Source organism: Vulpes vulpes, chromosome 3 (genome assembly GCF_048418805.1).
Source record: "Vulpes vulpes isolate BD-2025 chromosome 3, VulVul3, whole genome shotgun sequence".
NCBI classification, from domain to species: domain Eukaryota; kingdom Metazoa; phylum Chordata; class Mammalia; order Carnivora; family Canidae; genus Vulpes; species Vulpes vulpes.
In genome coordinates, this window is record NC_132782.1 from 54787818 (window position 1) to 54812744 (window position 24927).

General features: G+C 41.6%; 1 protein-coding gene across 7 annotated transcripts in view; it reads left to right on the forward strand.

The window, feature by feature from the left end:
- DGKG (diacylglycerol kinase gamma) overlaps nucleotides 1-24927 on the forward strand; it is a 198401-nt gene that overhangs the window by 59038 nt on the left and 114436 nt on the right. For all 7 annotated transcript variants that reach the window (XM_072752511.1, XM_072752509.1, XM_026007323.2 and 4 more), the window contains 6 exons: nucleotides 7352-7522; nucleotides 11804-11853; nucleotides 15513-15587; nucleotides 16244-16366; nucleotides 20841-20958; nucleotides 22745-22833. In XM_072752511.1, coding sequence (XP_072608612.1) covers nucleotides 7352-7522; nucleotides 11804-11853; nucleotides 15513-15587; nucleotides 16244-16366; nucleotides 20841-20958; nucleotides 22745-22833 — 626 coding nt within the window. The remainder of the gene's footprint in view (nucleotides 1-7351; nucleotides 7523-11803; nucleotides 11854-15512; nucleotides 15588-16243; nucleotides 16367-20840; nucleotides 20959-22744; nucleotides 22834-24927) is intronic.

Below are 24927 nucleotides of genomic sequence, written 5' to 3' on the forward strand. Positions count from 1 at the left end.
TTTTAGTTGAATTAAACCACATGTAAACCTAGGTTTACACATGAGAATGAAGAACACTGAAACTGGTAACCACATGGGGAAATACAAAGAATATTTTTCTTATTAGTTAAATCTCTTTGAAAGGTAATTAACTGCTAAAGCAAAAAAAAAAATGACATTGTGTTGCGCAGTTTATAAAATATGTAGGAGTGAAATGTATAGCAATAGCACAAAGGCCTAGATGGGAGAATTGGAGGTATTTACAACCACTGGTTTAGTAAGTCAGGAGGAAGAGCAAGGCCACTGACTAACATTATTTTGGTCTATTTGCCAGGGACTTGGTAGGATGGGAGAAATTCTTCAAGTGGATACTAGATGTAGTTCTAATCTTTTTTTTCTAAGTCCTGGCAAAAAGGGCAATTGAAAGGATTATAGAGTTTTTGGTGTGTAACTGAAGGACTAGTGAGATGAAATCTGTGGATGAAAAGCAGAACATGGTTGGGAAAGGAGAGTTGCCTCCGGACCATAAGCTCAGCAAATTTCAGCCTTCTTATAGAGCCCTGCAAAGCAAGGATTATGAGCATTGGTGCCTTTCTGAGGCCTTCAGGGGCAGCATCAGGGCAAGACTACAAGGTATGGCTCACCCACCTGCCCTCCCCAGCATCCTACCCAGCCATGCTAGGTCTGTGGCCTCTTGGTTAAATGGATTTAAGTTATAAATAAGTCTTAAATCTTATATGGGATAGAAGAAGCATGTTATGACATAAATTACTCCCATGATAGGAAGAGAAGGGTGGAACTGGGATCCTTGAGATTCTAAACTCTGAGCAAGAAAATCAACCTTGAAGAGCATTTGGACCCAAATTCTTTACCCAGAATTTTCTTGAATTTTCTTTCTTGGTCCAGGTATCTGGAACTTTAAGAGGAACCTGAGAGAAATTATACTTTATTCCTTGAGGTTCTAAATTGAGCATTATTTGTTTTAGTGGCTGAATTTTCCAAGGAACCAAGGGGATGCTGTCATTATATGATATTTGAGAAATATAATCAATGATGATAATGGAACTTGGCTGGCTTATTTGACCACCATGTTTATTTGCAATATTTGTATTGTTCTGAGTCTGAGAACAACTTCCAAAGACTTCCTCCTGGAGGAGCGATTTGTGATGTACCATTTTCCTTGTCTAGGGAGAGTATCAATCTCCTGTGGTCACATAATGAAAGGGTAGTGATCTGACTGCTGGCCCAGGGAGTTATACAGCATTTTTTTTTTCTTCTTTTGTGACTTGAGACTTGAAGCAGAAAATCCTTTTCCTGTTAGGCCACCTTCCATGGATGTCTTAATTAGATGCCCCTGTTCACCAGAAACAGGAAGATAGGGACAGACGGATACCACAGAGAGGGGCCTCTGCCAGTAAGGAAGAGCCAAGTTCTGGTATCACCTTAGATCAGGCCATCTGTTAAAAATCCCAGCCTTTTCTTGTCACCCAAGCAGAAGCCAGAGGAAAGTAGATTCTCATTTGATATGGCCTATTTAGGCCCATCGGAGCAATCTCCAAGCTGGAATCTAGAACAGCCCACTTCAAGTTATTCATTTCCAAAACCAGGTCAGTGAATGATTGGGTTCATAAGCACAACAGAGAGGGGCTTTCACTGAGTCCAGACATTGACTCAGAGCCTTGAGCAACATGTCATTGTCAGGATGTCAGCTGGGAAAGCCTGAATACACCTCCCCTGAATGCCCAAGACTAAATGGGATAAAGAATGTGAACGTCAGCCTCATGGTTTTTATTTAGTTTCTCAGGCTCTTGAGATGTTTCAGCACCTTGGAATATTGGACTCTAAGAAAGTCCTTCAATTTTTTTCTCAGTTTTTCCCAATTATAATAAGTAACACATTTACATTGTAAAAATTGTGAAGGGTACCAAAAAAGAAGGAAACATCAAAACTACCCATAATTTACCAAGGCAGTTACATACATGCACACACACACACACACACACACGTGTCCTTGCAGGTTTTTTCTATAAATTTTTTACTGAATTGGAATCAGTCTACACATATAATTTTGGAACCAGCTTTGTTTTTCACTTAACATTATACTCACAAACATTTTTCATGTCATTCAAGGTTTTTGGTAAACATCAATTTTTATACAAGCCCCTTTTTCAACAGATGAAAAATCTTGAGGTTAGATGTAGGAATAAGCCCACTTGTGCAAAATCACACATCATTTAGCACAAACACAGAGCTAGAAACTCAGGCCTCTGCCTCTAGCTTGGTATTCTTTGCACTATGCAACACTCCTTAGCTGGAGGGCAACAAATAATACAGAGACTAAGAGAGAAAGTGGAATAAGTCAGGTCTGCCTAAGAACCCTCAAGGAAAAGAGTTTATGAACATGGCACCCACACAGAGCTTCTGTTATCTGGAAGAGGGTGTTAGTCTTTTATTACTGATGATCCCTGAGGGGATTTAGATGGCTCAGGTTGGAGGTGTTTCACATAAGGCAGCTTGAGGAGGGAAAACACTAGTAGGACTATGTGCGCCTTCTCCTTCTGCACACCAGCATTTCCCTGACTGGAATGAACAGTACACCTCAGTGTAGACTAGAACAGTGGTTCAAGATCCAGTCATAATTCTGGTAATCTAAGGGTCTTTGGAAAAGGCTGTAATAGTGAGGTATAATTGGTATTAAATGAGTTTTACATGTTTAAAGTATATAATTAATAAGTTTCTGCATATGTGTACGCCTATAAACCAGTACTACATCAATATCATGAAGATATCTATCATCCCTAAAGTTACCTTATTATCCTTCTCCCACCCTCCCTAACCACCACTCCTCTGTACTATTACTCATCTGCTTCCCGTCACTATAGATTAGATGGCATTTTCTGTATTTTTATACATCGAATCATACAGCATGTATACTTTCTAGTGTAGCTTCTTTCATTCAGCATAATTTTAAAATTTATCCATGTGGTTGGGTGTATCAATCATTAACGTATTTTTAATGCTGATTAGTATTCTGGTATATAGGTAGATATTCCACAGTTTATTTATCCATTCACTTAGTGATGGACATTTGGGTTGTTTCCAGTTTGGGGCTATTACATATAAAATGTGAATATTTTTGTGTAAATCTTTGCATGGACAGCTTTCATTCCTTTTAGGTAAAAATCTAGGAGTAGAATGTTTAGGATTATTATGTTCTTGTGATGATTTGATCTCTTTGTTATGAATGACCCTCTTTATTTCTGGTAATATTCTTTGCTTTGAAATCTACTTTATTATGATTATGTTCATAATAAATGATACCATTTTAATTAACTGAAGTTATAATGGTATCTTTCTTGATTCTTTTAATATGTTTGTGTCTTTATATTGAAACTGACTTTCTTATAGGAAGCATGTAGTTGGGTCTTCTCTTTTTAATCTAACCTGACAATCTCTGCCTTGTAGTTAGGATTTTGAACATTTACATTTCCTGTGATAATTGATATGGTTAGGTTTAAAAGTACCATTTTGCTATTAGTTTTTTATTCCTCATCTGTTCTTTCTTTCCCTTTTTCTCTTTTTCTGTCTTAATTAGTTGAATTATTTATGGTTTCATCTTATCTCCTTTTTTATCTTATTGACTATAACTCATTATTATATAATTTTAGTGACTTTTAACTATCACAGTCTATGTTCAAGTAATATTCTGCTTTGCATATGCTATAAGAAACTTACCGCAATATACCCCTATTTCTTCCATCTAGGCCTTTGTGCTATTTTTATCATATATTTTACTTCTATTTATGTTAAATTATAAACCACACAACACATTGTTATTACGTTTGCCTCAATAGTTAATTATCTTTTAGAGAGATTTAACTAATAAAAATATTTTTTGTATTTACCCATGTGGTTACCAGTTTTAGTGCTCTTTATTCTTGTGTGTAAATCTAGGTTTCCATATGGTATAATTCTATTAAAAATATTCTTTATCATTTCTTGTATTGCAGTTTTATATAGTTTTGTACATCTGAAAAATTCTTTATTTTGCCTTTTTTTTCCTAAAGATATTTCACCAAGTAAAGAACTCTAGATTGATGGGAGCATCTGGGTGGCTCAGTTGGTTAAGCATCTCCCTTCAGCTCAGGTCATGATCCTGGGGTCCTGGAAATGAGCCCCACATCAGGCTCCCTGCTCAGTGGGGAGTCTGCTTTTCCCTCTGCCCCTGCCTCCCTGCTCATATTCTCTCTCTCTCTTTCTCTCAAATAAGTAAATAAATTTTTTAAAAAAGAATTCTAGATTGACAGATTTTTTTTTTCCATTAGTACTTTAAAGATGTTGTTCCACTAGCTTTCAGCTTGTTTTCTTTCCAGTGAAAAAACTAGAGTCATTATCATCTTTGTTTCTCTCTATATAAGGTGTCTTTTTTCCTCTGGCTTCTTTTATTATTTCTTTATCATTGCTTTTAATCAGTTTGTCTTTAATGTTCCTTGGTGTAGTTTTATTCATGTTTCTTATGTTTGGGGTTCATTGAGCATCTTGGACCTGAGGTTCTATAGCTTTTATCAAATATTAACAAATTTGGAAAAATTTCAGCCATTATTTCTTCCATTTTTTTCTACTTCTTTCTCTCTTCATCAGGTACTTCAGTTTCATGTCTATTTGAAGTTGTCCCACAGCTCACTGATATGATATTCTTTTTTTTTTTTTTAAGACTTTTTGGATAGTTTCTATTGCTGTCCTTCAAATTCACTAATCTTTTCTTCAATGTTTAATCCACTGCTAATCCTATTCAATGCATTTTTTCATTTCACACACGTCAAAGTTAGACAACTGATGTGGGCATTTCTTAAATATCTTTTAGGCCTCCACTTAACATGTGCAATCTTTTCTTCTAGCTCCTTGGACATATGGAATACACTTGTAATCATTATCTTAAAGTTTTTACCTATTATATCATCTGTGTCATTTCTGACTCCATGTCAATTGCTTTTTCTCTTATTATTGTTCATATTTTCTTGCTTCTTTGCTTACTTTTCAGTTTTTTATTAAATGCCAGACTTTGAAAATTTTACATCATTGGGTATTGGATATTCTTGTATTCTTATAAAAATTCTTGACCTTTGCTTCGGGGCACAGTTAGGTTACTTGGAAATAGTTTGACCTTTTTTGGGTCAAGCTTTTAAAGCTTTGTTAGGCAGGACCAGATAAGCATTTATTAATTTCACTCAACTACCAGAGCAAAACTCTTCTAAGTACTCTATCTAATGCCTCATGAGTTATGAGAGTTTTCTACCTTGGTTGGTGAGAATAGATACTATTCCTGCATTCCATGGATTGTTCCCTCCAATACTGATTCTTTCCCCAGCCTCAGGTGGTCTCACACATCTGTGCAAATTGTTACTCAGCTGAATAATGTAGGGAAACTCTCCACTGATACAGGGGACCCTCTAATCTCTGAAATTCTCTCTGAGCAGCTTCCTCTTGTTTGGTGCTGTGCTCTGTGAACTCTAGCCACCTTGGACTCCCCCAGACCCTAAACTCTGCTTCCTCAACTCAGAGAGACTTCTAGGATCTTCCTAGGTTCTGCTTCCCTGTGCTATAGCCTAGAAACTCTTTCTGGACGGTATGATGTGGCAATTTCAGGGATCATCTCATTTTTTATCTCTTGGGATCACCGTTGGTGCTACCACATTCAGGGACCTATGAACCATTATTCTCATATCTTTTGTCCAGTTTTTTAGTTGTTTCAATAGAAGGATAAATATGGGACATTATTCCAATTTGGTCAAAATAGAATTCATTGTAATAAAGTTTCCATGGATGGATAATCTGAGGGTATAACAGTAACTTGAAGTATAATGGGCTATCCAACAAAGGATTTCTCACATTTGTCTTATATACTATTATGTTTTTCTCCTAACTTTCCCTCCAGTAATGATTTTACTACTTCTGTTCCATATGTAATTTTGTTGCAATTTCCCTATTTCATTATCCTTATTTTTATCTCATCCTATTGTATTTTTATCTCAACTTGCTCACCTCTGAGGCTTTATGCCTCTACTTAATAAAGGTTATAGCTTCCTGAAACCTCCTGAGGGTCTTGTCCAGTAGGAAATTGTTTCCAAAGATCTGGTTTTTGGAGACTTCAGGATGGAGCTTCCTTTCCTTCTTTGCAGCTCTGTTTCATAAGCTCTGTCATCTCTTCACAGGGCCCCTTGCAACATACAGAGTGTGTCAGTGAGACAGTGGTTTCACTCACTGTCCATCTGGATCATGGTTAACTCCCTTCTCAGATCACAACACAACTCCTAGGACCCAGTAGGCTTTCATGTAGCACAGCTCTACTAGCCTGATGTGAACTGTTTGCCTTTGCCTGGGACTTTGGCTCTCTGAACAAAAAGTGTACTGGTAGCATGGCCTTCCCCAGCAGGCATTACTGTTGGGGTTGTCTCTTCCTCTGCTTATGCCTTCAGTACTCCATGACTTAGTGGTTCAACACCTAAGTGGATTTGCCACTGCCAGTCTTCCTCTTTTCCCTGTGTTTTCTGTGAGTTGCACTCTCTTACTGGATATTAAGAGATCATTTCTGTTGGGCATGGGTCTAGAGAGACTGGGAGAAGAGAGATAACCCTTAAAGTGCCTCAAGAAAATATAATTCCACAGTAAAATATAGGTGCCCAGTTTTCTAATTAGTAATAACCTCATGTTTCTGAAATAGAGGACAAAGAGTAGAAGAGAGACAGTATTCTCCTACCTAAGAGAAAGAAATCTCCAGAGGGAAAACTTCCTCTGTTCCTGTGGTATGATCAACCACCTTCTGCATTTTCTTAATCCAAATGATTAAGCTTGCAGCTAGTCAAAATTCTTCCTAATTTCTGTAAACTCATTGATTGTTGATTCCAGTTTTCTCTTTTGAATATTCACTTTTTTATTTCTCTTTAAATGTATTTGAGAAGAAAATTGCGAGAGAGTATATTAGTGAATTACCAATAGTCTGGATTTTGGAATCCTAGCCAAAATGCTACAAATTGAGTGTGTTCCCCAACAATTAGGCTAAACGGCATTTACCTGTTGGCTATTGATATTATTAAAAATTATTATTAATCTTTTCTGAAAATTCACTGGGTATAGGTAAATTTCTTACAAGGATATAGATTCTAAAAGGGTCAGGATGGGGTCCATTCAGAGTATGAACTCTACAAACTAGATTTCTAGGGCCACTGATTTGATCATGTTTAAGTAACTAACACTTTTGAGGACACTTGTATAAAATTCTTTCCTCTATCAAAAAAATGATGGAGCAGCAAAAGGGGTTTGATATTTGCTAAACATTGATTGCCTTTGGATGGTTTCCTTTTGCCTATCACAGAATCAAAGATCACTGAGAAGCAAGTGCCAGCTAAAGACCAAGTGGCTGCAACCCTCCTAGGAAACCCTGTTGCTCCATCTCGAGGCTCAGAATCCCCAATAGTGTACCTGAAGGATGTAGTGTGTTACCTGTCCCTACTGGAGACTGGGAGACCGCAGGATAAGCTGGAATGTAAGTGCTCACCCTGTCAAGGGGCTTCAACTTTTTCCTAGAAGAAGATATTGATTTCATTCTAAACATGCTGGAGATTGATCTGGGATCATGGGTATTGGTGACATCTGCTTGGGGAAGGTGTTTCTGTCCTGTCTCCAGCAGTGATCTCAACATTTCTTGCAATCCATATTGGGATATAATACCAGTTGTATAGAGAGTAGGAAGTGCATCTGAGACCTTGGTATTAAGAATCAGGATTTGAAAAGGAGAGAAGTCTCTACAAGGGGTCAAGACCCCCTTCCTTTGCTGGCAGGACTTCCCAAAAGCCTCCAACCAGAAATCTCCTTCCTTCTCCTATTTTTCAAGGGAAGCTATTCAACACCTATCTTCCTTCTCCTATTCTATATCCAAGCAGCTCTTTAAGTTTGAGGAATTCCTTTTTCTTGATCAACCTCTATCTTGTTAAAGCTTATTTCTATTTCTTCACCTACCCTTACCCCAAGTTTTTTTGACCTCTAGAGAAAAGGGACTAGTTAAGTAAGGGAGTTGAGCTTGGTTTCATAATATTACTGAAGTTGGTTTCAAAAACACATCTTCAGAGAGAGAGTAATGGCTGGTGGCAGAAAGGAAATCCCACAGCAGCTGAAACAGCCTGTAGTCTTGTAGAAGACTCACTGCGGGGATGGCCTCCCCTACCTCCATGAGCCTACAGGCAGACTTTTAAAATAGGAGATAATAGGATCTTGTTAAAAAAGGAACATTGTTTTGGCTCCACTTGGGACCTTAGTAGATATTAAGGGAAAAAACACACATCATGGCAAAAGTCAAAATTCCAGTTAATAATAAGACTCATCAATAAAACTTAAACATTAACAAGGAAATGTCTGGCAAAGGTTAACCCTTGCCAAAATGAAAATGAAAGTTATCTCATTAGCTGAGCTTAAAATCTCCCCCATAGTTTTGAGGTGTTAACAATTGTAAGTCTGAAGTGCTAATTTAGTGGCAAATATAGCAGATTTCTGTTTCTTTTGGTTAATGTTAAAAGTGAATGTCAAATTATTCCCAACATTCAGCTGGATTATGAGTTATAGGCATTGTATTTGTTCATAATTACCGGAGAGGATATGGCAGATTTTTTTCATATTAGTGACTCCCAGGCTGAGTCTTGTAATGGCAATAAAAAGAAACTGTATTTTAAAAAAAATTTTGTTACAAAAAATTTCCAACATAGATAAAAGTAGGAAGCACGATGGACTTCCATATACCCATAAGCCACCTTCAGTAATTACCTGCTTATCATGTTTTATTTATACTTCCCATGCATTCCCTCTGCCCTACAATATTTTGAAGCAAATTCCAGACATCATATAATTTCCCTGTAAATATTTCAGTAGGTACCTCTAAAATATGACTTTTTCTTAAATATAACCACAGCACCATTATCACATTGAAAGGCAATGATTCCTTACTATTGCCTATCCGGAGAGAAAAGAGGCAGAGCTAAAATAAGAACAAAAGCATTTGTGTAAGGCCTCAGAATAGCAATTAGGGGAACACAGATTTGGGCAGCAACCCAAATAGTGCCCTTCCCAAGGAATAAATGTCAAGGGTTTTTAAAGACAAAAGGGAATGCTTGTATATGTTCTTTACAGAGAGCTTTGATTGGTGTTGATGGCAGAAAACTAATTGGTCACTAAGGCCATCACTAAACAAAGTCTCTTTTCTGTAGCCAGTTGCAGGTGTTCGGGCTAAATCCTTGGAATATTTGCAGTTTGGTCCAATTCAGAGTGCACAATTCCACCCAATGAGGAAGTGCATAAAGCCTATACCTCCTTAATGGCCTCCCAGCTTGATTTTAAAACCCTTTGACATAAATGACATTTAATTTCACCTTTTATATATCAAATATTCAGATAATTTCCCCAATTCTATATTTCCAATAGTTTGTTTGAATCAGGATCCAAATATGGTCCATACATTGCCATTGCTTCTTAGGTTTCTTCTATTTTAGTTTTCTGCATATTTTTTTTCCTTGTAATTTTTTGTTGTAGAAACTTGGTCATTTGTCATCTAGAGTTTTTCATCTTGTTTGCTTGTTTTTTAAATTAAAGCAGATGAATTCAGATCCTTTTCTAATTTTAATGATTGAAAGCAACTTAAGCTTTTCTTTTTTAATAACCAAACACATATCTTTTTGGAAATAATAGCCTGAAATTCTACCTCTCATTAGTACATTAATAACAATAACCCTCATTATTGAATACCTTTTATTTACTAATCATTTTAAATGAGTTATCTCATTTTAACCTCACAATAACCCTAGAAGGTCAAGGTGAATATTCTCATTTTATGTCAGAAAGCACAGAAAGTGTAAATGACTTGCCCAAGGCCATGCTGCTAAAAAAAAAAAAAAAAAAAGGATGCTTTCTTTCTAGTTCTTTCTAGCTCTACTGTCCATGCATAGTAGGACCAAGAGAAAGAAAGCTCCGTGTTGAGTTGCCCAGACCCAAGGTCTGGGAACAGCAGTAGTGGGAAGGTCTGTCCTTTACGTCATTCAGCCATCTGTTTGGCAAGTCAGCCTCATATGCTGAATGCCTCTGACCAGGACATTCTGAAGACTCATGGAGAATCGGAAGACTGTGATCCTACTTTGAAAGAATCTCGACTCCCACTACAATCACACCACTGAACAAACACAAGGTGCAGGGATATTAAAACATGTAGAAAGATATGACAACACATGGGCCACCTAGCAGGATTGTTGTGACCTGTGGGGACAACACTGAAAGGTCCTGAGTGGGTATGTGGGGGAAGGGTCAGCCAAGGGAGGCCCCATCGAGAAAGGTCTGTTGAAGGATTTCAAGAATGGGAAGAAAATGAAGATGTGTTCAGCTCTGCTCCCCACTCTGCTTACTTCTGAGGTCACAGACAGGATCTCTACCTTTTAGATGAATTTAAGTTCCCATGTCCTGAAAATGAAAATTTAGTCCTTTGCCCAAATTTCTTTCCCAGACCTTCCTTATCCTGGATCACCTCCCTACACCTAGAACATGATAGCAGATATTTCTGAGTAGCATGTTGATATTTTAGAAAAACAAATACAATAGCTTCTATAATGGTAACTACTTCATACCTTTATTGAGAATTTGATAAGTAGTAATGATAAAGCACATAGGATAGTGCATTGTACTTACTAAATGTCATATAAAAAAATTCACTGATGAGAGAAAATAACAATAAATAACATTTGTTGAGTGCTCTCTACATTCCAAGCACTTACTAAGGAGTAAGACACCTAAATAGAAATCCGTATCATATAAGCTCAATCTTTCTGAAATCTTTAAAGAGGCCAAAAACATTTCGATGTCACAGTATCGATTTTTAGAATGATCATGGCTGGCATTAAATCCTGAGGTGAATGAAATGTAGTTGAACTTCTTTGCTTGCTATGGGGATGTTAAGAGAAAGAACACATCAATTTAAACTTCTCTAGATATCTTTTTAAAGAGAACAAGATTGTCAAAATCTTCTCCTAAAGCCTTTCTAAGTATTAAAAAGATCAGCAAAAATAATTACTATTTATGTAATCTTACTTGGCATGTTTTATGAACATTTTAAAGGTTTAGTATATTTATTTTATATATATCTTATAATACATTTTATGCTTGTTTTTATCTCGTATATAGAACAATTAAAATTATGGCAGAGGAAAAAAAAATTATGGCAGAGGAAAAAATTGGCCTATCATTTACATATTAATCTTCATTAAAAAAAAAAAACTTAGGAGAAAGAAACCGTTGGAATCTCCATCTTGCAAGTAAAGAAACCTGGTCCAATGAAGTTAAATGACTTGTTTGATGCCCTGGAGGTAGGACCAAGGCAGGATAAGGCCCAGATGTGAGTCTGCCTAAATCCACACCCTTTCTGTGTGCAATAGAAGCAATGTCCCAATTATAATTCTGGTGTCTCTGCCCACCACCAGCTGGGCATTTGCTTTGAGCTATGTTTCAGTGATGCTACAAGGTATGCATGCTCTACCAGGAATCATGCTATGACCTGGATCTCATCAGCCACAGGGTAATTGCTTAGACAGGTCTAAAAGCCAGACAACTGGGTTTTCCTCTCTTTTCCCACCCTCTGTGTGAGAAGTCAGACTCTGCACCTTGGAGGGTGGATGAGTTGGCTGCAGGGGCCTTTGGCCCTGTGACAGAACTGATCTAAAGACCAGCAGCATCAAAGCCGCAGCCCCTCCTTGGTCCCTGGAGTACACCTCAAGCCTCACCTCTGTGTTTCTTGCAGTCATGTTTCGTCTCTATGATTCGGATGAGAACGGTCTCCTGGACCAAGCGGTAAGCTCTTACTCCAGATGTCCTTCCTGAAATCAAAAAAAATCTGGGGGAGAGGGGAGCAGGTAGCGGAAGAGGCTAAAACCTTCCAGTTCCATCTTTGTAGAAATAGCAATGTCTCAGAATGGGCTGCAGAAATCCTGGTAAACCGTCACTACTACTTCCAAGAGGGCCGGCCTGGGGCAGAATGAACACTACCTTGGCCTTTTCATTTTAGAAGCCCTGGATCATAAAATTTCAGAAGGGGAGATCCTCTGAGCTCCTACTTACCTAGGAGTAACTCCTACTTACCTTCTGAACTATCTTACCTAGTTTAACTTCCCAGTCTTCCTCTCATACCCAGGGCGCTTGTTCAACAGGTCTGGTTCTTTCTGCTCTGAGCACATGGTCCCATCCCATTGTACCTGGGAAAGCCTGAGATTCGCCCCCACTCTCCCTCGGGGATAGGACATGGATCATGGAGTGAAAGGAGGTATGCAAAGGAAGAAGGCAGAAAGGGGGGAAAGGCAAACAGACTCAGACAGGCCCTGTGCTCATAACTCCCAGTGTCAGAGATGGGACTCCTTAACAGAAAGGCTGTGAGGTTGAGGGGCATGGGACTGAGTCAGACCAGCCCCACAGGGAAGGAAGGAAACACATCCACTAGACCAACTAAGTCATCCCAATGTCCTCTAAACCCCAGGGCTCCTTTTAGGGATCCATATAGCCACATTGCAGTGCTTTGGATTGCATCATGCCAGGGAATAACCAGAGGACTGACTCTCAAGCATTTGACCGGCACATGTTGATTGAGTGTCTGTCACATGTCAAGCACTGCTCTGAGCGCTGGGGCTACAGCAGTGAAGCCACTGGACAAAAATCCATGCCCTCGTGAAGCTTTCATTCTAGTGCAAGCACACACCCTATAAAGCATAGCAAGATATGTCAGAGAGAGGTGCGTGCTGGAAGAAAAATAAAGGAGGGAAAGGAAGTGCTGGGGGGTGGGGGGAGGAGCTGCAGGTTTAACTAGAGGAGCTAAGGAAGGTCTCCCTCAGGAGACATCTGAATAGGGACTGGAAGGAAGTGAGGGAGTGAGTCATGAGGACGTGTAGAGGAAGCACCTTCCATGCAGAGGGAACCACAAATGTGAGGGTCCTGAAGGGTGCTTGCAATGTCAACCAATTTTTTTAAAAGAATTTATTTTTATTTATTCATGAGAGACACACAGAGAGAAGCAGAGACATAGGCAGAGGGAGGAGCTCTCCCCACAGGGGGCCTGATGTGGGACTCAATCCCAGGACCTCAGGATCACACCCTGAGCCAAACGTAGATGCTCAACCACTGAGCCACCCAGGTGCCCCGCAATGTCAGCCGATTAATGAGGAGGCTAGAGTGATGGAGCAGAATCATGAAGAGGTCAAAGTGAGAAGTAATAGATGAGATCAGAGAAATAATGACCTGGGGTGGTTGCGAAGAGAGTTCGCCAAACATAGCAAGCCATATCAGTGATTGGAAGAGTTTGTTTCTCTAGAGAAATGGAGAACCATTGGAGATTTTGAGCAGAAGGATGACAGGACTTGGGTTTAAAAGGATCACTCCAGCTGCTGTGTTGAGACTAGACTTTAGGGACTCCAGCAGGGATACCAATTAGGAGGCTATTGGGGAAATAAGACAAGAAATGATGGTAAGTTGCACCAGGATAGAAGCATTACAGATGGTAAGAAGTGGTTAAATTCCAGATCTATTTGGAAGACAACATGGGTAGATGGAAGTGAGTCCTCAGTAAAAATATCTGATTCAACTTCCCATGGATGATCTCTGGCAGATGGAGCCCAGGCTCTATGTGAACACTCACAGGAATGGAGAGTTCGCTCTCTACCTTAAGACAGCCATTCCACTGCTGGGGGGACTGTTGGAGAGAGCTGCCTTCCTGCACAAAAGGCACCTCTAGTCTGCCAGAGAAATTCTGAACACAAAATAGGATTCTGTTCTCTCCCCCCCTCCCCAGCCCAGCAAAGACAGCAAAATAGGCCAGCCTTCGGCTCCTCCTTCCCTACATCCCTCGGCTTACTTCTGCCTTGTGTAGGACCAGGGCAGCTCACCAGTGGAATACTGGCCCTATATAATAGGCCTTTAAGGTTCAGAAGGTCTTGTCACATCTATCCCCATGATCTTCTCTAAGCTCAAATTCTCCCAATGTCTACACTGTTTCTCACAAGGTAGGCTTAAATAACCACTCTGACCAAGCTCTGGTTTGTCAATGCCGTTCTTAAAATATGGCACAGAACTGAACCCACTCCTCTATGACTCTATACATATCCACACGTGGCCTGACCAGGGTAGACATCCAGAGAACAAGTTCCTCCTAAATCTGCCTTCTCTGCTTCCTGAAAATGCCCACCCATTCGCACAGACCAAGACCGAGTCTGATTCTCACTTCCTGAATCACGTTGCTTTACTCAATGAATCTTGGACCCGCCTAGATGCACAAGCTCTTTTTTGTTGCACATTCTGCTGTGCCCCGTCCCCACTGTTCTGCCCGCTACGTTACCTGCATTTACTCCCTCATCTGCGGTTTGGCAATGCACTTTTAAAAATTTCAAATAAAATACAATTTTTTAAATCCCTGCTGGGTTTTAGCTGGCTTATTTTGATCCAGCAATCTACCTGGTGGAGGTAACACTCTAGAACTTTGCTTCAGTTCACCAGCGTGTCTCCCCTGATCAATCTCACTATGAACATCCTCGATGGTGCCCCAGAGATACAAATGCCTCTCAGTCCAGTGTATTTTCCATGTGACTCTTGGTGCATGGATTCATTAGCAATCCAATGATTCTTTAATTTTTTTTTTAAGATATTATTTATTTTTTCATGGGAGACACACAGAGAGAGGCAGAGACAGGAGCAGAGGGAAAAACAGGCTACCTGCAGGGAGCCCAATGCAGGACTTGATCCCAGGACCCCAGGATCATGACTTGAGCCAAAGGCAGATGCTCAACCACTGAGCCACCCCAGCATCCCACAATTCTGTGAGGTTTTAAATAAAGCCTGACTTCAGTACCAAACAGAAGTCTCACTCACCAGGCAAAGGTAGCCCTTATCAATTTCCTGTCCACAGAGTCCTGGACTCATGGCTGGAGAAGATGCAAAGGGAAGAGAGATACCCAAAGGAATCTGAGTCATACTGCCAGTGGCCTTACCCTTTGCCCCCTCCCACACACACTGACTCCTGAGGAATATAGATGGATCTCATGTTGCTAAAGCTGCAGGAATGAGGAGAGATAAAAGAGGGAGGAGGGAACTGCCTTGGTTTATAAGTGTTTAGGAGATAAGAATCCACAAAGGAGAAAACAGGGGTGCCTTCAATGCTGAGTCCAAGTGCAGAATTGAAGAAGGAAGGTGAGTCCAGGGGGATCCAAGAAGAGGTCAGTGTTCAGTGAGTTTTCTTCATACCTCTGGTTTATCCATGTTCTGTGCTTCTTGTGAGCATCTCCTCTGCACAGAGCTTTGTGGTCAAGGCTGAAATAACGAGCAGAAACAAACGGTGAGCTCCTTAGGAAACACCAGTACGTTACACTGCTGCTCCTCACGTTCTGCCCTGCCCATCTTCCCATGGGGTTTGATTTTGAGTCTTGCTCTTGAAAACACATCTTCAATGGTTCTCTCCTCTTGATGTTTTCTAGGAGATGGATCGTATTGTCAACCAGATGCTTCATATTGCCCAGTATCTGGAATGGGATCCCACGGAACTAAGGCCTGTAAGTTTCCAGAAGTAAGAGGAGATGTCCAATAAGCTTTCAAGATGAAAATAGGACATTCAGGATACAAATGTTTACTGTGTATGCTTTCGCAAACTCGCCTCCTTCTAGGCAGCTTCTCTGGGGTCTCATACCCCCCACTTCTCTGAAATTAAAAATGAAAGACATAATTCATATTATAATACCTAATAATACTCCCTAACCTTTCCACTAGAACCAAGTTTTCATAACGGGAGTTCAGGGAATTTTGAGCTAGAATAAATTTTAAAGATTTTCTCAATCACCAGATAATATTATTAATAATAATTACATTTGGGGGCTCCTGTGAGTCAGGTATTAGAATTTATCCCCTATCACATTTTCTCTTACTGTCACTACATTGCTACACACGTAGCAATGTTATTTTCATCTTGTAGATGAGAAAAGCAGAACCCAGAGAGTAGAGGTGGCTGGCTGAAGGCCACACAGGGCAGGGCATGGAACCCTGGCCTCCTCAACCCAATTTGCTCCCTCACTGCTCTGCTCACTGGGAATCAGAGGACAAAAGAGGTAAAACACAGACCAGATCACACAGAGCAAAAGAGAAAGAAGGGGACAGAGGGAGGCAGGGAAGCACAAGATAAAAGTGTACAATTGTTGCTCTTTGGGTTCTGCAGATACTGAAGGAGATGTTACAAGGGATGGACTATGACCGGGACGGCTTTGTGTCGCTAGAGGAATGGGTCCATGGAGGGATGACCACCATCCCACTGCTGGTCCTGCTGGGCATGGATGACTCTGTAAGTCAGCAAGCCTGAGCTCAAAGAGTTCTTGCCTTTCAGAAGCATCAGGTTCCACTTAGAAGCTTAGATAACTTAAGGAAGTTATGTCTATATATGGCCCTGGCTCCTACCTCAACTTCCCCATGGACACACCATGTGCTCTAGACCAGCCCCAAAGTCTTCTCTTTCTACCTGTTGGTGCCTGGCATATAGTCATTCATTTTACAGAGGACGTTTACTAAATTAAATAAAGCTACTGTTCTGAGCACTGCAAGGGGACACAAATACAATACTCCCCTATCAGAAGCTTAGACTCAACCAGGCAGGGGGAGAAAAAAGTCAAGGGAGAATATCATCCTTTCAACAAATTAGGTTAAAGTATGCTAAGAGTGTTGACAAAGGAAGGAAGGGAAGGAGAGATACTGATCTATCACAAGGTAGAGGGCGTTCAGTGACGCTGTCTTATTTAACCATCAAAATAACCAGATTAGATAGATATTTTCCCCCCAATGTATACAGATGGAAAGCTGAGATTCTGGGCCTAAAGGGTAAAAGAGGAGCCAGAATTTATTTGCACTGGACTCCAAAGATCCCAAGCTTTCTAAAACCTCCCGCACTGAGGAATGAGAAAGAGGGAAGAAGCTTTGGAGGTCCTTTGACCTGGCTGGAAGTACATGTGGGAGTCTGATATCTCCTTCTTGAGTGTAAAGTTCAGGTAGAAAGCCCTTAGAGGATGTTCGATCTGGTTCTCAAGGATGGGTATGATCTGGCCAATGAAAGATGATAGAAGAAAGAGTCTATGGCTGGGAGAAAAGCTTGGTCAAAGACCTACATGAAAGAAAGTTCAGAGTGTATTAGAAAAACCTCCCAGGTTTGTCAGAGTAGGGGGTATGTAGGAGGCTTAAGGTGAAATCAGTGGTAATATCTGCCTGCATCTGACCTAGTCTGCTTATCTTACAAAGGAAATAACTTCCATATATGAGGTAGGAAAGATAAGAACTAGAAGTACAAATGGTGACATTAAGCACATACCAGGACTGTTGCACAGGTTGTGTTAAGCACCTCTTTGAGATTGCTGAAATGCGGTAGAGAGGAAGTTCAGCTGGGCTAGCCTCTAGCTGGCTATCATTACCCGTAATGTCTCTGTCTGACAGTTGCATAGTTCAGAACTGCAATTCATAAGCTGAGCCTCCATTCCCAACACTCAAGAACGAAGAATCCTGCAGTCATCTTAGCATGTCCAGTTCTTCCCAAGTGCTAAGTAGAAATCCGGGAGCCAGGACCTAGCTATACAACTTCTGCTTCTTATTCCTTAAGACCCATGAAGTCAGAGCTGGAAAAGATCTTGGTGATTCATGCTCTAGCCTCTTCATTTTACAAACTGAGGGCCACAGAGATAAAGACTTGCCTTAGGGACACACACCTAGTTAGTACCAGAGGCCGATCTCCATATTCCAGAAGAGCACACCCTTTATTCAGTGATTCCTTATCAAGAACCTACCAAGTGTAAGAACCCAGAGGAGCTAGGACATGGGGTGGTCAGATAAGGAGGACATATTTTCTGCTCCGATACTTGAATCAAAGTGGAAGTTCCAGCATATCTGTTTTTTTCTCTAAAACATGGGAATGGAGATGAGACATTTTAATCACAAGGAAGCAATTTCTATTTTCTGTTCTGTTTTGGACTTGCTAAGTCCAAGGTGTCATGCAATTCTTTGCATGGAGGGGATCCACTATCATATGGCTGGAGGAGGGAGAGAGAGCATTACCCCCAAAGGAGCATTACCCCCAGAGCCCCCCCACCAGATGCCAGACCAGCCTTGCAGAAGACCATAATTTACACCAGTAAAGTGGCAAGCAAAAGCAAATGTGAATGTAGTTTTTATTAATTAAAGCTTTATGCATTTATTTTTAAATATGCACTAAATTGTAGTTTTTACATTTTATAGTCAAGATTCTGAAGAAAGCATCCCTCAGTGTCTTAAAAAATCACATGGTTCCTTTGGCTTTTTCAAAACCCACACGTGGCCACTAAAAAGTCTGAGATCTCTGAATGGCACAGTTGCATAGGAGAAGCAGTCTGCCTCCTGGGGAAATTGTGACAGCACCATACCCCCTGGCTGGCACCGGGGAGGTGCCGCCCTCACCCTGTAGCCTCCGATGTGCAGAAATGAAAGGGCCACATGATGGCGCTATAACCCAAGCAGAAATATTACTTTAGCCTTCATCTGGGTCTTTCTGCTTCTAACTAACCCTGTGTATAAAAATAGTACCTGAGAAAAGGAAAGTCAGCTGATTTAGTTAATAAAGGGATTTTCAGATAAAATGACAGTCCTTCAGGCTATATGAAGAAGCAGTGCTGAAGAATGTGCAATTTCACTCCTGTCCATAAAAGAAAACCCTAGATTGTATAGGTAGGGGAGAAGGATGAAAGGAACATGGGCTCAAGCCAGCAAGACTCCCAGTTATTAAAATCAGTCGCTTGTTATTTTATAGTGTTGGACTATTTATACAACTTCTCCAGGACCCCTCTTCTTCATTTCCGGCATAGGTAAATACCTACCTCCTCACACATAAGGAAACACTCTGCTTATTTTGCCTTCCCTAGTGTCTAACATGGAGAGAAATTTAATAAAAGCTGTAATTCACAATGTGGTAAGCACCAGATTAGAAGCTTTACTTACATTATTTCATTTAATTCTTACAAAAATCCTCTGAGTTAGATGTTTATCAAATGAAGAGATGAATCAATATTTTCATGAATCATTTAATCAACTAGTAAATCTGTTTGCTAAAGTGGAAACCATTAAATAAAAAGACTTTAATTCTGTAAAACTCAGATCTTGAAAGAAGTAGGGTTTTGAGGTGGTGAGAAGAAAAATGCTTAGCCTTCCCCAGGGAGGAGACCAGCATTTGGAAAAACAGATGGGCTTCTCCAAAGACCATAAGGAACACAATCTGGGCACAGGAATGGAGCTGGCTGCTGTGGGCAGCCCAAGCCAGAGGTGCCCAGAAGTAGGAACTGGGTGGGAGTTCGGCACGCTGGACCCTATGTACCTGTCAATCCTCCTTACCTTATTGCCATAGTTCGTATTGCCCGTAAGACCAGCCCAAGGGTATTAGTTTTTTGATGGAAGCCATTAGAAAAGTTTAGGGACAGCATACATGGAGGCATGTTCCTACAGCCACAGCCTCTAGTGACACTGCACTCCCAGAGCTAGAAGTGGGAAGTTCTGGTATTCCAGGGAAGGTGTGTGATTGTGTGAGCCTTGGCTCATCTAGTTGGATAGGATGAATTGGCTTCCGGGCCAAGTCTGGAGGAAGTAGTTTAACCCTCTCTCCGTCTTTGTCTCTTTGCCATTTTATCTGTGCACAGAAAGTTGAGGGAAGTACATTGCTTTTGCTAAATTGCTTTTTCTTGCTTATAAAACCAGCACATGCTCACTGTAGAAAATTTGGAAAACACCAAAGATAGGAGAAATTCGAAATTAAAGTAAATCTGTAGGGCTGCTAACGCCTGTTAATATTTAGTGACATTTCTTCCTATCCAAGATCTTTTTATATAAAACTGAGGCTATAATATATCATCAGATTTGCAATCTACTGTTTTCACTTAGCATTGTACTGTGAGCACATTCCCACGCCAATAGATATTCTTACTAATATCTTTTTGATGGTCACTTAAAAATAAATCATATGGATGTACCACAACTAACCTTTGGATAATTTTGAGATCTTCAGGATATTTCCAGTTTTTTACTATTTTAAACAATGGTGGATTTAAACATCTGGCAGAGCACCAAAATGTTCATCTTACTTTCAAATATTATTTCTTTGTGTGTGTGTGGGGAGGTGTCTGGGTGGCTCAGTCGGTTAAGCAGCCGGCTTTTGATTTCAGCTCAGGTCATGATCTCAGCATTCTGGGATCAAACCCCACATCAGACTCCGTGCTCAGGGACGAATCTGCTGAAAGATTCTCTCTCTTCTTCTTCCTCTTCCCCTCCCTCTGCTCATGTTCTCTTTTTCACAAATAAATAAATAAATCTGTAAAAAAAATGTATTTCTTTAGGACAGAATCCAAGAAGGGGAATTTTTAAGTCAAAAGTTACAAGTAGTTAAAAATGATGACGATGGATGGATGGATGGATGAATGGGTGGATGGATGGGTGGATTTATAGTAGAAGATAGATTAAAAGTTTGTGACTTACTTTCTGCCAGCCATATAGGAGAGGTCTTATTTTATCCCCCATATATACATTCCCACTCAGGAATATGTGAGTTTTTAATATTTGCTAATTTTAGAAACAAAGGACTTTGTTTTGATTTGTGCTTTTTTTTAAAGGAACTCCTAAAACAGTTAAATAAATGAGTATTTTGTCTTCTGTATATGAGAGGTCTTTTCCGAAAGAAGGAAGAGACCTATGGGAGACGCTCCCTGGCTTCTGCTAGCAGGGGGCTACCGTTCAGCAGCTCATTGCCCTTATCCCTGCAGGGCTCCAAGGGGGACGGGAGGCACGCCTGGACCATGAAGCATTTCAAGAAGCCCACCTACTGCAACTTCTGCCACATTATGCTGATGGGTGTTCGGAAGCAAGGCCTGTGCTGCGTTTGTGAGTAAACTCTCTTCAAACCCCCTTCCTCAGGAACCGCCTTGCTCTGCACATACTGAGGGAGAGGTTGGGTGTTTCTGCTTCCTAGCTTGAGGGACCAACAGCAGGGAATAAAGCAAGAGCTCTCTGTCCTACTTTTGTTTTGCCCCAGTCAAATGGACAAACACTGTCCTGTTGTCAGAATCCTGCCATGGGCCCTAGAGCCCTAAAAACAAATTGTTAATGGTCACACATGATTTTAAAACATCTCATGATGGGGATCCCTGGGTGGCTCAGCAGTTTAGCACCTGCCTTCAGCCCACGGCGTGATCCTGGAGTCCCGAGATTGAGTCCCACATCGGGTTCCCTGCATGGGGCCTGCTTCTCCCTCTGCCTGTGTCTCTGCCTCTTTCTCTGTGTGTCTCTCATGAATAAATAAATAAAATCTTTAAGAAATTAAAATTAAAATAAATAAAACATCTCATGCTAATTTTAGTTGGGTCTTGCTAGCAAATGTTTATTTTGCTGAAGCCAGGGGTTGGTTATTAATAAACAATATAAAACTATTGTGTAAGCACAATGGAATTTAAAACCCTCCATTTGTTTCTCTTTGTAATCCATTTAGTAAAGTCAGACAGGAAAGGAGGAAAAAAAAAAACAGGTGAGAAAGGAGGGAAGGAGAACAGAGAAAGGAGGACCACGGGAGAAAGATGGAGGGGAAGGAAGGAGAAGGGGTGATGTTGGAAGGAGAGTGGAGACGGGAGGAGGAGAGAGGGCGAGAGACTACAGCACAAAGGCTTTATAGCGCCCAGGGCCTGCGATGCAGAGTCCTGCCAGCCACCTTACCATATAGGCAGCAGACACTCCGCCTGGACCCACTGGATCCTAGCAAACTACTACTATAGGAGAGCCCTTGGGTGAGGTTCAGGCTGCAGAACCATTTCATCTGAGCATGCTTACATGAGCTAGGCAGCGTGTGACCTGGCCACAAAAGTCACCTTGGCAGAGCTGGACCCCCAGTATGCCAAGAGCCAGCATCAGTGGGCTAGTGCAGGGGCCACCAGTCCTTCTAGCACCCAGTCACCTCCAGCTCCCACACTCTTCTTAGAGAAGAGCCCAATCTCATTCCTAGTGGGTTCCAGGCCTGTGGGCCTCTGCTGTTCGCATGGTAGCAAGAAGTGGTAACAGCCACAATGATCACGTGTAGAATAGCTGTTTGGACACAGAGACACAGTGAGTGCTGTCTACAGACGATCTCATCTAATGCTGTGAAAGCCTTGCAAACAGAAGGAGAGGCAAGTTTATCCAGAATTTTATAGAAGACCCTGAATTTCAGAGAAGTGAGGAAAGCTACCCAAGGTTATGTGTGTGGTGGCCAATGGCAGAGCCAGAGTTCAGGCCCAGGCCTGCCTGCCTCTCAAGTGAGCAACACCCCCAGTCGTTCTGTTTCCTCCTCCTCCTTTCTGCATGGCATGGGCATATGAGAGGAGGACTCCTCATGTTTCCTTTAAGCAGAAAATGCTTTTTTGGGGATGTTTTCTTCCTGCATTTGTGTTTCTCGGTGGAAAGCAGTGTGGTGGGGGAGAAGGTATAAAACCACGTCTGGGAGAGAAGTGAGGACTGTCTTCTCACTGAGCAACTGTTGATTATTTTAAATTTCTACTAGGAAAGCCAGCTCCATATGTCCCTTGCCTCTGACTGGCCTCTCAGAGGGAGGCATGGGACTCAGCTGGAGTGGAGGTGGGCAGATGGCTGGACCTACCTGGGAGGCGACTTAAAAGCACTTTCCTTTTTTTTTTTTTTCCAGACTGCAAATATACTGTCCATGAACGCTGTGTATCCAAAAACATTCCTGGATGTGTTAAAACATGCTCAAAAACCAAAAGGGGCGGTGAGGTTAGTGCTACCTATTGCCATGGTCTACTGCATGCAGCATCCCAGGCAACATGTCCATCACCACAGATTCCTGGGCAGAAAGTTTTATCCAGTCCCTTCTCTGCCTCAAGGACCCCTTTTAAATCATCCCGTTCATCCATCAATCCATCAGCATCACCCTGGTGCCCACCGTGTGCCAAGCACTGTGTTAGGGGGTATACAAGTTACAAGATGGTCCCCAGCCTGTTCCAGAACTGTGCAGTCTGGGAGAGAGACAGACAAAGCAATACTACATACAAAGTGAGATGTATGATGACAAGAGGGCTATGTGGGACAGAGTGGAGGCACCAAGGAGGAGGCCAGGGAAGGTTCCACACAGGAAGTGGCATTTGAGTTGTGTCTTGAATCCAAATCAGGAGGACTTCACAAGGCGTCAAGGAGGCCAGGGCACCCCAGACAGAAGCAGCCTTGAGCGCAAGGCATAGAGACATGGTGTATTCGAGGATCTGTACTTAGGTTGGTGTGACTGGGACAGAAGATGCTTAGAGGGAAGTGACAGGCGATGTTCTCTGAAAGTGCTCGGTCCAGCCTGGGGAAGTTGTCATGAGGCCAGCTCTGGAGTCAGAAGGGGACCCCCTACGTAGCAAAGAGGCCTCTGAAGAGCTTTAAGCACATGATGTGATGACTGGGTTTGTGAATCAGGTTAACTCCTCTGACCATGGGGCAGGAGAAAGATCAGAGGGGGCCACAGAGCTCCTCCAACAGTTTAGGCAAGAGGCAGTGCCTTGTTGAGGGCCGGCCTGGGGTGGGGTCTGCACTTGCTACACTCAATACACTCATGTTCACACTATAGCACCATAGTGGCTGTCTCTACTGAGGGTCCCCTGGCCATGCTGATTGTCGCATATTTTGATTGTCATTCTGGCTGAGGTAGAGGAGATGAAGGAAGGGTTTGAGACATAATTTAGAGGTAGCACCACCAGTACTTGGCGATGGGGACATAGGGGATGAGAGCGAGGAACAGGTCAGGAATGGCTCCCTGGTTTTGAACTTAGCCATTGGGTGATGCCATTTATAGAGTCTGGAAGTAGACTCTCCTTAAATTTAGCAGGGAAAGGACACTCTTAGAACCTGCAGAGGGAAGAGTCCATTCAACCTGAGTCAGGAGATGATTAGCAGCAGGAAGTAGCATCTAGCTCTCCACAAAAGGACTCCTGAGAAAGAAGGGCACCTCCACAACACACATGCATGCCCCATGAGACACCGCATGGTCCCTTGTTTACTCCTGCAGCACGCCCATACACACCTCTTTTCATGTCCATACCTTTCACCAGGATGCACCGTGTACCTCATGGGCTCAGGCCCTAAACCTACACTCTGGCCATTTGCACACACACAACAGAGGAAGGCCACTGATGGGCCAGTAGGGCACATTCACAACCTTCTGAATCTCCAGGGGCAACCCAGGTCCTTCACCATCCTCTTCTGGGGTCAGAAGAGGATGGAGAAGGCAACGTGGTGGTGGGACACAGCCATGGACTTGGAGTCAGAAGACCTGGCCATGAGGTCTACTTGGCCACTTACCAGCCTTGGAACCCAGGGCTGGTCACTTAACCTCTCTGAAGCTTCATTTTTATCTCTGAAAAATGGAGATAACCAGAATCTCAGAGCAAATTCAGTACAACCGTATAGATGACAGGTTGATCACCAAACGGGGTATTTTATACCAGCGGGGATGTGCAGCAGAACGTGAGAAGCTGCAAAATAAACATGACACATCTTCTAGAGCAACAGTTTTACCAAAAAACTTTAGTGGGGAGGGCATAGTAACTTAATTGATAAGTAATTTAAAAACTTTTATTTAATACAGATAAGGATGGTATCATGCAAATATTTGATGTGTTTTTAATATTGTGTTTGGAGTAGGCACTTCAGGCTATGTCCTCACATTCCTGTGGAGTCCATATTCTCTTTATTCTGTTGTTTGGAGTGCCCTGCTAGAAAATTTTGAGAAGTTCTGTAGAAATCCTAGATGGACCTAACTGAGGGCTTAGGCTCCCAGAATTTGGTGTCATGGGGCAGTTTGGCTCCACTTACACACACACACACACACAC